This window comes from Podarcis cretensis (assembly GCF_951804945.1).
Source record: "Podarcis cretensis genome assembly, chromosome: 2".
Classification (NCBI taxonomy): domain Eukaryota; kingdom Metazoa; phylum Chordata; class Lepidosauria; order Squamata; family Lacertidae; genus Podarcis; species Podarcis cretensis.
This window is the reverse complement of record NC_137171.1, coordinates 116,109,440-116,123,463: the sequence shown is the minus strand read 5'-3', so window position 1 is coordinate 116,123,463 and position 14,024 is coordinate 116,109,440. Positions and strand designations below refer to the sequence as shown.

The 14,024-nt window shown below is 48.2% G+C and overlaps 1 protein-coding gene across 1 annotated transcript in view; it reads left to right on the top strand.

Annotated features, from left to right (window-relative positions):
- The window catches only part of NOTCH4 (notch receptor 4), a 39,718-nt gene that overhangs the window by 20,256 nt on the left and 5,438 nt on the right, over nt 1–14,024 (top strand). The window contains exons 14-21 of the mRNA XM_079957787.1: nt 171–255; nt 2,688–2,921; nt 5,314–5,426; nt 6,607–7,025; nt 8,806–9,135; nt 9,972–10,135; nt 11,609–11,831; nt 13,380–13,470. Of these exons, the coding sequence (XP_079813913.1) occupies nt 171–255; nt 2,688–2,921; nt 5,314–5,426; nt 6,607–7,025; nt 8,806–9,135; nt 9,972–10,135; nt 11,609–11,831; nt 13,380–13,470 (1,659 nt within the window). The remainder of the gene's footprint in view (nt 1–170; nt 256–2,687; nt 2,922–5,313; nt 5,427–6,606; nt 7,026–8,805; nt 9,136–9,971; nt 10,136–11,608; nt 11,832–13,379; nt 13,471–14,024) is intronic.

Sequence of the window (14,024 nt, the reverse complement as noted above, 5' to 3'; positions counted from 1 at the left end):
TCACCCAGCAGCTGCATGTGGAGGAGCAGGGAAGCGAACCCAGTTCACCAGATTACGAGTCTACCGCTCTTAACCACTACACCACACTGGAGGGGAGGAAATGTTCTTTGCGACTTTTCCTGCTTCAAATATAGTTGTCATGAATTGCCTCGGGATCTTTCCAATTGCAGTGCCTACCGAAGAAGTGTCTGAATGGGGGAACCTGTACCAGGACACAAGATGGGTTCCGCTGCTTGTGCCCTCCAGGGACCAAAGGTAAATGGGAGCAGAGTTTAACCTTGGGCAGAAAAAGTACACAAGACCAGTGGAAGCTGGTGCCCATTGGGACTTAGAGAATCATAGATCTGTAAAGTTGGACCCCAAAGGTCGTCTAGTCCAACTGCCTGCAATGCAAGAATCTTAGCTAAAGCACCCATGACAGGGCCATCCAGCCTCTGCTTAAAAGTCTCTAAGGAAAGAGAGTCCACCACCTCCCAAGGGAGAATGTCCCACTGTTGAGCAACTCTTACTGCCAGAAGGCTCTTCCTGATGTCTAGTCAGAATCTCCTTCCTTGTAAGTTCCGTCCATTGGTTCAGGTCTTCCCTTTTGGAGCAGGAGAAATCAAGCTTGCTCCTTATTGTTATTATTGTTATTATTATTATTATTATTAATAATAATAATAATAATAATACCCCGTCCATCTGGCTGAGTTTCCCCAGCCACTCTGGGCAGCTTCATGTGACACCCCTTTAGGTTTTTCAAAGGTGCCTATCCTATCTCCTCTCCATCTCCTCTTTCCCAGGCTAAACATACCCATTTCCCTCAACCGTTCCTCATCAGGCTTGGTTTCCAGACTCTTGATCACCTTGGTTGCCCTCCTCTGCACACCTTCCAGATTGACTGGATCCTTTTTAAATTGTGGCACACAGAGCTGGACACAGTATTTGTTGATATTTTCAGCCCCCTCCCATTGCAAGAATCTCCTGATCTGATGTTTTGAGAAAGGAGGGGGCAGAAACTGCTCTTCTACTCTTCCACTCCTGCCTGCCTGCCTGACTCTGTGTGTGGAGAGAGTCTTATCTACCGGATTTTTCGCTCTATAGGACGCACCCGACCATAGGACGCACCTTGTTTTAGAGGGGGAGAACAAGGAAAAAAAAATCTTCCCCTTCCATTTCTCCTCCCGCTTGGCTGAAGGGGCGCTGCGCAGCTCTCCCTCTGCTGAAGCCAGGAGAGTCTTGCTCTCCCAGCTTCAGCAAAAGGAACCCGGAGCCTCCAGAGCGCGGAGGGAGCGCTCCCTCTGCGCTTCGGAGGCTTCACTTTGCTATCACTGAAGCCAAGGAGCCTGCATTCGCTCGATAGGACGCACACACATTTCCCCTTAATTTTTGGAGGGGGAAAAGTGCATCCTATAGAGCGAAAAATACGGTATGTAGTGACTAGATGGCTGAGTGGGAGATGTAACATTCATGCAAGCCAGTAGTTTGTTAGTTTGTAGTAGCTATTAGAAATAAAAGAAGTTATGCTTCACAGCTAGCTTCCATGTTATTTCTACTCTGCTGAGTCTGGTGCTCACAATGCACAGTTGTGAGTCCAGGGCACTGAGACCTGCTTTCCAGGATTGGAAGGTCTCTGAAAGTGCTCCAGTCGCCTAGCCCAGTCAGGGCAGAACCAGTTATTGAGCCCAGTCACTGACAGTACTGGGTGTACTGACAGTATCCCAGGTGTGCATATGGTGGGGTGGAACGCAGGGAGCCCAGCCAGTAGGTGGAGCCAATGACAGACAGACAGAGCTACCTAATTTCTGTTCTGTCCCCACCCTCTCCTCTGCTGAGTCCTACAGGGACAACCTCGAGACTAAGCTGACATTCAGAACCACTCTCTAGAGCGGAAGTGAGGTTGGTGGGGCAGTGCCCCCACCTGCCCCAACAGAGCAGCCTCCACTGCCCACCGCAAGGAACCCATTAGATGCAGATGTTACAGTGACTGACAAAACAGAAACCTTGCATTCTGACAGGAAAACATTCATCAGTTGCTCTGATAAAAACTGGTGCTGTTTCCGATGAGCTCTGAGGAACGGAGGCTCAGAGAGGCTTCGTTCTCTGAATCAGAGCAATGCTGGGTTGAGCCCTTGCGATGTCCGCGTGTTCAGTGCGTACAACCAGAATTTCTCCATCTCTGCTAAATCTGACAGGCTGTGGTTCTCAGAATTAAAGTGTTTGGCATCATGGCATCAGGCTGCTCCAATACTTATGTATGTATGTATGTGCAAACAACAACAACAACAACAACAACAACAACAACAACAACAACAACAACAACTTTTATTATTTATACCCCACCCATCTGGCTGGGTTTCCCCAGTCACTCTGGGAGGCTTCCAACAAAATATTAAAATTTCAATAAAACATCAGACATTAAAAAAATTCCTAAAGTCTTCAGATGTATTCTAAGTCAGATAGTTGTTTATTTCCTTGACATCTGATGGGAGGGCGTTCCACAGGGTGGGTGCCACTGCTGAGAAGGCCCTCTGCCTCGTTCCCAGTAACCTCGCTTCTCGCAGTGAGGGAACTGGCAGAAGGCCCTCAGAGGAGGACCTCGGTGTCCGGGCTGCATTTAATTATTAAATTTATGTATTTGCGTATCAGAGGGCGGTTTCCATCTGTCGCCCTGCAACCTGGGATGCCGTCTTTTCCATCTCCCACAGGTCCCAAATGCGATTTGGACCCCTGTTCCCTTACTGGCCCCCGTTGCTACCACGGGGGAACCTGCCAGGCTCAGCCCGAAGGATTTTCTTGCATCTGCCCACCCGGGTACGTTGGTGAGAGGTGCCAGGGGGTGGTGGACGCCTGCTTCTCTCAGCCGTGCCACCGGCCTGGTGCCCATCGCTGCCACTCCAGTGAAGATGGCTTCCGATGTTTGTGCCTATCAGGATATACAGGTAAGTGTTTGCTGTTATGAACACAGCTTAACCAGTTCATTTTTTCTTTTGTCTGTTTAATGTGTGTATGTGAGGAACTTTTTTAAACAATAATTTTTATTTGATTTTACAAGTGTAGAGTTATAACAATACAAAATACATATCCATATTTAGAGATTTCTCCGAATCTCTAGAGTTCCCACCTTCCCATCCACTGGTCCTATTATAAATCTTTTCAACTGCATATTATTTCCTCATCCAAATTTTATGTCTCTCCATTTTGTCCATAATATTTTCTACATTACAAGTGTTATTGCAATCCTGCTATTGTTTTCATCTGCTTACAGAGGTATCTCAAATAAATTATAAATGTTTCCCATTATTTATTGAAGTTTTGGTCTTCTTGGTTCCTGAGCTTTCATTTCGGCATAATCCAACAGCTTAGTTTGCCATTCCTCTCTGGTAGGGACTTTGTCTTCTTTCTATCTCTGGGCTAGTAACATCTGTGCGGCTGTCATTGCATACATGAAAAGTCTTTTCTGCTCTTTTGGGATCTCAGTACCTACAATTCCAAATAAAAAAAGCTTCTGGTTTTTTTAAATAAAAGTTATTTTAACCTTTTTCCCCCAATTCATTACATATCATTTCCCAGAATGCTTTTATTATCTTACACACCCCCCACATATGGTAAAATGTGCCTTCTTTTTCATTACATTTCCAACAGATATTTGCACTTGTCTTATACATTTTTGCTAACTTAAACTAAAGGTAAAGGTGCTCCTCACCATTAGATCCAGTCGCTGGCAACTCTGGGGTTGCACACTCATCTCGCTCTATAGGCCGAGGGAGCTGGCGTTTGTCCGCATACAGCTTCCGGGTCATGTGGCCAGCATGACTAAGCCGCTTCTGGTGAAACCAGAGCAGCACATGGAAACGCCGTTTACCTTCCTACCAGAGCAGTACCTATTTATCTACTTGCACTTGACATGCTTTCAAACTGCTATGTGCGCAGGAGCTGGGACCGAACAACGGGAGCTCACCCCCTCGCAGGGATTCCTTCCTATCGGCAAGCCCTAGGCTCTGTGGTTTAGACCGCATCCCTTTTGCTAACTTACAAGGAGTCAAATACCACTGGTACATCATTTCCATATAATTTTCTTTCAGCATACATGCTGAGAATTTCAAGTCAGTTTTCCATAACCTTTCCCAGCCTAAAAGTTGGATAAAGGTAAAGGTAAAGGGACCCCTGACCATTAGGTCCAGTCGCGGACAACTCTGGGGTTGTGGCGCTCATCTCGCTTTATTGGCCAAGGAAGCCAGTGTACAGCTTCTGGGTCATGTGGCCAGCAGGACTAAGCTGCTTCTGGAGAACGAGAGCAGCACACAGAAACACTGTTTACCTTCCCGCCAGAGTGGTACCTATTTATCTACTTTCACTTTGACGTGCTTTCAAACTGCTAGGTTGGCAGGAGCAGGGACCAAGCAACGGGAGCTCACCCCGTCGCGGGGATTCGAACCACCGACCTTCTGATTGGCAAGCCCTAGGTTCTGTGGTTTAACCCACAGATATTATGCCCCAAATCCCTTGCCCAGTATATCATTACAGATTTAACATACTCATCCTTTGTATATGAGGAATTTAACTACTCTAGCTTTACTGCTCCTCTTGTCACTGCTCCTAGTGGTGCTGCAATGAAACTGCTAGCACATCCCAGAAGCTAAGCAGGGTCCAGTGTGGTTTCAAATTGGATGGGGGGGCCACATGTTGAGATTCCTGCATTGGGGGGGATTGGACTTGATGACCCTCGGAGTTGTGTGTCTAACTCTACAATCCAGTGAGTCTATGAAGCATCAACATGGCTAACAATAAATGACAAAATAAATTGCTGAACTATGGCAAAATTTACAGGAAGAATCAGAAACCAGGAAGAGGAGGTCTTTAATAAAGAATGGGGGAAGTTATAATTTGCTTGAAAAACTACTGTAAACAATTACACACGTTGGTGGGATTGACAGAAAACTTGTAGTAAAAATTTGAACTATGGAATGATAAAGGATTTATATTAATAGAGTTATGAAAGCTATACAGAGGGGGAAATCATTATATTAAGTTCCACAATGGGGGAGGGAAGTCAAAGGGGGTTATATGTTTATGTTTTTAATTCATTTGTTTATGTAAAATAGAAAATGCAAATAAATAAAGGACAATACATTTATAACCCACCCCTCTAAAAACATTAGCTAAATCAAAAATGCAATTTAAAAAAAAATGTTTTCAGTTTTTTCCACGACTCAAGGGGAAGAGTAAGGATCTAAGGTGGATTACATACGGAAGGAAAATTTCAGTAATAACAAAATAAAACACCCATATATATATATATATATTCTTTTCCCCCTCCACCCCCGTCCACAGGTATTCTTTGTGAATCTTTGATTGATAATTGTCAGTCAAATCCCTGCCTCAACGGGGGAAGCTGCAGCGTGGTGCCGGGTAACCCTCTTGAATTCACCTGCCACTGTCCACAGGTATGAATGGGGCTGAGGATTCGCAGCCATTCTGTGGGGGGAGGAGGGTTGTTCAAATTCTAAAGTGGGTGTGCTCCATGTAGGGATGGAGGCAGGGATACAATTCTGTTTACTCCTATAAAGTGATTGTTAGTCAAAACTGCATACAAAATAATAATAATAATTAGGAAAAAATCAGGTCCAAATGCAGATGAATTTTCAGGAGAATTTAAAAAAAAATGTGGAGAACTGGCTTTCAGATTTGGAAAAATGAGAATCTTGGAAAAGCAAAATGGACAGATTTTTGACATCTCCAATACCAGGTCTTAAGCATGCACATAAATCCTAGCCTCTAACCTAAAAACAATTTCAAGTTATCGCAGCTGATAACTGTTGCTGGACCCTGCAGCCACAGTACCCTGCCTTATGGCCGATCAGGCAATCTGTTCAGTGCAAGAACACTTCCCAAAGAGGGCATGTTGTTGTTGTGTGACTGGCACCCATCATGTATGCCTAGTCTCCATTATGTCACTGCTATCAAAATGCAGGCTGCATTCCTTCCCCACCCACTCCGTCAAAAAAAGAAAATGTAAAAAATCTAGACTTACTCTTTTTCGATGCCCAATATGCCTATTGACCAGGAGTCAGCATCCTTTTTCAGCTGTGGGTCGGATCACTGTCTCTCAGACCATGTGGTGGGCTGGACTATTTTTTTTGGGGGGGGGTGAACGAATTCCCATGCCCCACAAATAACCCAGAGATGCATTTTAAATAAACGGACACATTCTACTCAAGTAAAAACACACTGATTCCTGAACCGTCCGCGGGCCAGATTGAGAAGGCAATTGGGTTTCCCCAGCAACCCTGGGCGGCTTCCAACAAAATATTAAAAATACATTGAAACATCAGTCATTAAAAACTTTCCTAAACATGCTTGCCTTCAGATGTCTTCTAAAAGTCAGATAGTTGTTTATTTCCTTGACATCTGATGGGAGGGCGTTCCACAGGGCGGGTGCCACTACCGAAAAGGCCCTCTGCTCTGAGAGGTGCCGGAACTGAGTTCCAGCTGAAAAAAAAGCCTTGGCAGTGCTAATTAATTCTAAATGTGCCATCTTGTTTCCAGACAGAAATAAAAGTAGACTGTGGAAGTTTTCTTTTTTTTTTTTTAATGACCTTTACTTCCCCACTCATCACTATCTAGGGTTATGATGGAACCACCTGTGAGCTGCGAGCCCCTCCTTGTGGATCGCTCCACTGCCACAACGGGGGAGTTTGCATCGCCCACCCGTCTGGACTCCGGTGCCTGTGTGTGGAAGGGTTCTCTGGACATGACTGCCACCTCCCCCCCTGCTCCTTGGGTTCCTGTCCCACCACCAAAGCCACCACAAGCTCCGAGTGCCGGCTGGTGGCAGGAGACCAGCGCTGTGACCGAGCCTGCAGCTCCCCCGAGACCAACTGGGATGGTGGCGACTGTTCCCTGGGGGTGCTTGATCCTTGGAGGTCCTGCCCAAAGCAGGAGATGTGCCAGGCGGCTTTCCGGGACGGGGATTGTGAGCGCCGCTGCCGTAGCGAGGACTGCCTGTATGACGGATTTGACTGTGCCCTGTGGAAGCCTTGCAAGTGGGTCATTGCCAGGGGGTGTGGCGAATGGGGGGGTCTGTGGGGTGGGGAGCAGGGTCTAGCATTGGCCGGGTAGGACAGAGGCGGCCGATGGACTTGTTTGCAGGCTGGAGAAACTGCTGTGGGCACCAGTGGAGGCTGGCATCTTACTTACTAGTGGTTCCATGGGGTGGCACTGGCTGGCGGATTTGCCTTCCACCTGAGTCTCAGCAGGGATGAGGATGGGGGCAAATGACAGGAGCGAGCCAGCAGTAAATCACACTGTGCAAGTTGAAGTTAACTCTTTATTAGCAAAAATGGGATCTGCACAGGGGTGTCAGGCCTAGTGAGCACAGCAACCCATCTTCAGCAGGTGTGAGCCAGTGTGGTGTAGTGGTTAAGAGCTGTAGTCTTGTAATCTGGGGAACCGGGTTCGCTTCCCCGCTCCTCCACATGCAGCTGCTGGGTGACCTTGGGCCAGTCACACTTCTCTGAAGTCTCTCAGCCCCACTCACCTCACAGAGTGTTTGTTGTGGGGGAGGAAGGGAAAGGAGAATGTTAGCCGCTTTGAGATTCCTTCGGGTAGTGATAAAGCGGGATATCAAATCCAAACTCCTCCTCCTAATCCTCCTCCTCTTCTTCTTCTTCTTCTTCTTCTTCTTCTTCTTCTTCTTCTTCTTCTTGCCCCCATGAAGCAGTTGCTGAGACCGAAGGTCCCCCGCTCCCTCACCACAGCTGCCCTCCTCTCCAGGGTTTCCCCCAAGCAATCTGAGACTTTGCCTGCATGAAGCTAACATCTCCTCTGCCCCTTTCATACCTCTCCGGGTTCTGCGGTTTCCAGCAACTTGGCTTTCAGAAGCATTGCTGCTTCTGTCAGTGGAAGGGAGAGCATTTCCAGCTAGTGCGGAAACCCTAGAGAGTCACTCCCTGTCAGTGTAGACAATACTGTGCTAGATGTAGCCATGGTTTGACTTGGTTTAAGGCAGCTTCCTGTGTCCCTGTGCACTTAGCATGTGGTGTGTGTGCCTCAAGGCACATATAGAAATGGATCTGAGGGTGGCAGAGTGCCAATTTATCTCTCCTGGCAAAACAGAGCCAGACACTTCCTAGAATCATAGAATCATAGAGTTGGAAGAGACCATAAGGGCCATCGAGTCCAACCCCCTGCCAAGCAGGAAACACCATCAGAGCACTCCTGACATATGGTTGTCAAGCCTCTGCTTAAAGACCTCCAAAGAAGGAGACTCCACCACACTCCTTGGCAGCAAATTCCACTGTTGAACAGCTCTTACTGTCAGGAAGTTCTTCCTAATGTTTAGGTGGAATCTTCTTTTCCTTGCCTGTTCTTAAAAATCTAAGAAGGACCCGGCTGGACGAAACCAAAGGCCCATCTTGTCCAGCGTCCTGTTTATCACAGTGGCGACCCAGGTGCCTCTTGGGAAGCCCACAAGCCGGACGTAGAGACAACATGGAGCTGGTTCCCCTGCCGTTTGTTTACAAAAGTGCCCTCCAAGATGCTTCCTTGCGAGCCAAAAACTGAGATAGACAAGTGTTCTTCTCTTGCTTGTCCTCAGCAGTTGATATTGAGAGGTAGACTTCCCTTGAACCTGGGGGTTCTATTTTGAACGTTCATGAGGTTCTGGTTTTTTAAAAATTCCAAAAATGGCTGCAAAATGTAGAAAAATGAGGGACTGGCAGATCTTCCCATCCCTATCAAGTTTTAGTGGTATAGGTGAAAAAATGTTTTATGGACCCACTTTCCCCCATGACATTCCTCACACAACAAACTTTTCCTCCTCAGCCCTTTCTATGAGCAATATTGTCGGGACCACTCCTCGGACGGGCACTGCGACAGAGGATGCAACGAGGCCTCATGTGGCTGGGATGGGGGAGATTGTCGGTCTCATCCTGGCCCACTCGGGAACTCCGCCTTGGGCCTGGCTGTCCTGCTTCCCCGCAAGGACCTTCCCCATTTCCTGTATTCTCTGGCGGTTGCTGTGCGGACGGCGCTGCAAGTTCAGCAAGATTCCCGGGGCAGGGAGAGGATATACCCCTACACGGGAAAGGAGCAGCTTGGAAGCAGGAGCAACTGGACGGAGGTTCGACCTGAGACTTTGGAGGAGACTGTTGGGTAAGAGAGAGCCTCCCTTTCTCTGTGTCTGCACCAATCATTCCACACCATGCCAGACCTCTTCTTCCTGATTTCTAATTACAGTGGTACCTCGGGTTACAGACGCTTCAGGTTACAGACTCCGCTAACCCAGAAATAGTACCTCGGGTTAAGAACAGTTTCAGGTTAAGAACAGACCTCCAGAACAAATTAAGTTCTTAACCCAAGGTACCACTGTGTTCCTGTAAGTTTTTGCCATCTCAGCATAGTTCATCAATTTTGTCTGCCACTCTTCTTTGGTCGGAGTTGTACCATCTTTCCATTTCTGGGCTAACAGAATCTGCACAGCCGTGGTCACGTACATAAATAGTTTCGGGATCTCTAGTCCTATGATACCTAAAAGAAAAGCTTCTGGTTTCTTAGGGAAAGTTATTTTCAATATTTTTTTTCCAGTTCATTATCTATCATTTTCCCCGTCTTTCAAGGCACAGGTCTGTCCTTTAATGCTTTGTGTTTCTAAGCATGTGCCTCCCCCCCCCCGAGTGTTCCCTACAAAAGCCCACTCTTTGAAGCTGAATCGGAGCAATCGTCAATTAGAGTTTTCTATGGATGGGCATTTGTTCTGATTCAGCTCTAAAGCACAGCTTTTTGTGGGGGGAACCCCATAGCAAAAAACAGGACGCTTGAACGCAAAGCTTTAAAATTGCGGGCCGTGCCTGGAAAGAGCAGAGGAAAAGCACGTGTGTACCTCACAGAGCTGCAGTTTCGCAGTCCCTGGGAAGAAGGGTTGCTCAACTATTTCGTATTTATTTTACTTTGCATTTATTTGTTTTGGGCTTTCTTGTCTTTTGTTGCAGATTTACCATCTTCTTGGCCGTGGATGGGAACCAGTGCTCAGGGCAGTGCTTCACATCCCCCCAAAGTGCCCTGAATTTCTTGGCGGCCTTATCAGCCAAAGGAAGCCTTGAGTCCCTGGTGCCATACCCAGTGGTAGCTGCCTGGGTCGAGTCTGCAGGAAATGGTAGGTAGCAGACACACTAGGCCCGAATTCCTGAGAGTTTCAAGCAGCGGTTCTCAACCTGTGGGTCCCCAGATGCTGTTGGACTACAACTCCCAACATCCCTGAGCTCTGGACTTGCTAGCTAGGGGTGATGGGAGTTGTAGTTCAACAACATCTGGGGACCCACAGGTTGAGAAAGGCTGGAAGGGAAAAGAGAGCCCTCCTGTCTGGTTAGAACAGAGTGGAGTTTCACTTCATACTTTTCCTTCATAAATATGGGATACACGGTTTTCCTCCTGCTTGTTTTCATCCTCACACGAACCCTGTGACGTAGGCCAGGCTGAGGGACAATGCCTGACCCCAGGTCACCCATTGTGTTTCTCTTTTTATTTTTCTCTTTTTGTTTGCATCTCACCATGTTTGGTGCGCATATACCGTATTTTTCGCCCCATAGGGTGCACCGGCCCATAGGGTGCACCCAGTTTTTTTGGGGGAAATAAAGAAAAAAAATATTTATTTCCCCCCCAGGCACGGGGCTGGGGCGGGGGAAGCCCGAGCTTCTCCCGACCCTAGCCCCCAGAATAGACTGCTATCCGCAAGCCTAGGGAGCCCGGCGGGAAGTCGCGCCGGTGTCCCAAGGGTTGCGCAGAGCTGCCCGAAGCCCAGGATGGGCTCTTCAGCGCGCCCCAGGCTTCGGGATGCAGGCAGCTCTGCGCAACCCTTGGGACAGCGGCGCGAAGTTGCACCAGTCTCCCAAGGGTTGCGGGGAGCTTCCTGAAGCCTGGAGAGCGAGAGGGGTCAGTGCACACCGACCCCTCTCGCTCTCCAGGCTTCAGCGAAAGCCTGCATTCGCCCCATAGGACGCACACACATTTCCCCTTCATTTTTGGAGGGGGAAAAGTGTGTCCTATAGGGCGAAAAATACGGTAGTTATGTATTTTTGAATTTTCAATAAAGATGTTACCCAAAAGGTAAAAAAGAAAAAGAAAATAAAATTCTTCCTATTGATTAGAGTGTATGATACTGTTTTAAGTCTGTTATGTGGATGGGGCTTTACTCTTTTTTCTTTTTAAAGGCAAAGCAAGCTGGGAATCTGGAAATTATGGCATATTGGGGGGGAGGGAAGAGGCCCCCCTTGCCCCCTACAGCCCAAAGAATAGCCACAAAAATGCCACTTCTGTTTTGCAGGAAAAGGTAGTCAAGGGGGGAGTTTGATTCGGAACGTGCTCCCAGTCCAGATCAGGGCCTTCACGCCATTTTTCTGCTGGAAACCCCACCTCTGGCCTGCTATTTCTCCCTCCCCCCCCCCAATATTCAGGGCAAATACCAATGGATCTTTACCAGATAATTCTTGCCAAATCACAATTCCTGCAATTATTTAGAAGGAAGCCGTGCTTAGGAAACTGGTATGGAACTGATATAAATCGGTAGCGCAGATGGGATTTGGTGAGGGGGGGGCTCCTGTTTCACATTCTCTCTCCTCCCCACCACCAGATCCGCAGGCCTCCGTTTCCCATTTCTCGGGGCCTCTCATATACGGCGTTGGTGCTGCCGTTGTGGTCATAGCGCTGGCCGTCTTCCTCGGAGTCTGGAGGATCCGCCGGCCCCAGAGGCGCGAACACGGCTCCCTCTGGTTCCCCCCTGGCTTTGCTCCACACCAGGCCAAGAAGCGACGGTGCCGCCGGGACCCGGTGGGAGAGGACGCCATTGGGCTCAAGTGAGTATGAAAGGCGTGGCTGGCGGCAGCCTTGGTTTGGCACCAAACAAGGAGGATGGCTTGGGTACTCAGTCCACTTACAGTGGTACCTCAGGTTAAGAACTTAATTTGTTCCAGAGGTCCGTTCTTAACCTGAAACTCTTCTTAACCTGAGACACCACTTTAGCTAATGGGGCCTCCTGCTGCTGCCGCACCACCGCTGCGCGATTTCTGTTCTCATCCTGAAGCAAAGTTCTTAACCCAAGGTACTATTTCTGGGTTAGTGGAGTCTGTAACTCGAAGTGTCTGTAACCTGAAGTGTCTGTAACCCGAGATACCACTGTATTTGCTTCAGTGGCGGCTGGTTGGCATTGGGCGGAAAGCAGGGAGGCTGAGAGGTGGTTGAGCCAAAGGCAAAGACCGACAGAGCATCCCGATTTGCTTAAGGGCCAATTATATTTGCTCAAGGGGCAATTAGACAACGCTGCAACAAGCCATTCCCCCCCCACACACACCTGATTTTCCAGTGCATTATCCTTTTTGGGCAGAGGCAGATTTAGGAAGCACAACTGCTTCTGTCACACTGGGCGCAGAGTCTCGAGGCACCATAACCATGATGTAGAATGAAAGGTGAGAGGCTGTGGGGAGGCCACTGCTGATATTTGAGACCCCCAAAGTCTGCCAATGTTTTGGGGAAAGAGGGCTTGTTGCATAAGACCTCTCAATCGACTCTCATTACGCTGCCTGAATTTGCCAGTATGTGACACTGAATGCTGCCTGCAAAATAGTGTTATACGTCCGCATGCTCTCCGATCTGTGAGCGGCGCACAATTCCAGGGGTTCCAGGCGCTTCCCCAGGGTATATGTTTCCTTTTGGAAAATGAGACACAGCAGAGACTGTGATGTCTTTATGATACATGGTTTGCTTCCAGAGACAGTCAAACGTTTTGGCTCCTGAACACCGCAAACCCAGAAGTGAGTGTTCCAATTTGTGAACATTCTTTGGAACCCAAACATCCTCCATGGCTTCTGATTCGCTGTAGGACCCTCTTGCAGCCAATCAGAAGCTGCGCCTTGGTTTCTGAACGTTTTGGAAGTCAAACGGACTTCTGGAACGGATTCCGTTCAACATCCGAGGTACGATTGTATATGAAACCTGAGCTTGCGATGGAGGGGTTCACTGCATTGACATCTCAAAAGGGTCCTGCTCCTGGAGTCAAACAAAAATCAAATATTGTTCTCAAACATTCTCTAACTCTCCAGTCTGCTGCTTTACCTCTAGGTCACATCACTGCTCTCCAATTCTTTTTTGCCTTTTTTCTCCTTCTCCCTATCTGTGAGTTGAGGGAGGGCATTTGCCATCTCTCACAGACCCCTTTCCTTTGTTCTCTTTACACCTCACCAGGGAGCTAGACAGGCTATTCCAAAAATTAGAAGCCTTCATTTGATTTTAGCACTTGCTGGATCCAGGGATTAATGCCACAATCTCATAACAACAGCAGCAGCAGCAGCAGCCTGGGATCTCTCCTTATTCCTATCCATTTCTTTCCCCCTCTCCCCACAATCCAGGCCAATGAAGCCGAGTGCTGAATTTGTAGATGACCCCGACATGTGCTCCAGCCCCCACTTTGATGGACCGCTGAACTATGCAGATATGGAGGTATTTGGTCCGGATGAGGAGGCAGTGCTGCTGCTGGGATTTGGACGGCAGAGTGCATGTCTAGAGCCCTACAGCCCTACAGGCAAGGCCAGGGCCATCATAACAACTTTTAAAAATAAATCAATATATCACAGAGAACCAGTGTGGTGTAGTGGTTAAGAGCGGTAGACTCGTAATCTGGTGAACCGGGTTCGCTTCCCCGCTCCTCCACATGCAGCTGCTGGGTGACCTTAGGCTAGTCACACTTCTCTGAAGTCTCTCAGCCCCACTCACTTCACAGAGTGTTTGTTGTGGGGGAGGAAGGGAAAGGAGAATGTTAGCCGCTTTGAGACTCCTTCGGGTAGTGATAAAGCGGGATATCAAATCCAAACTCTTCTTCTTCTTCAAGTGTGGCACCATAGTTGGGCCATAGAGAAAGTGGTGGGGACGAATATGTCCCCTTTTACTTTATTTCCCCCCACGAAGGAACAGAGAAGGGTCACATTTGTTCCCATCACAGTGCCAGGTAAGCAGGGAGAATGGGTGGCAGGCAGGGTGCAGAGGGTGGCAGAGGG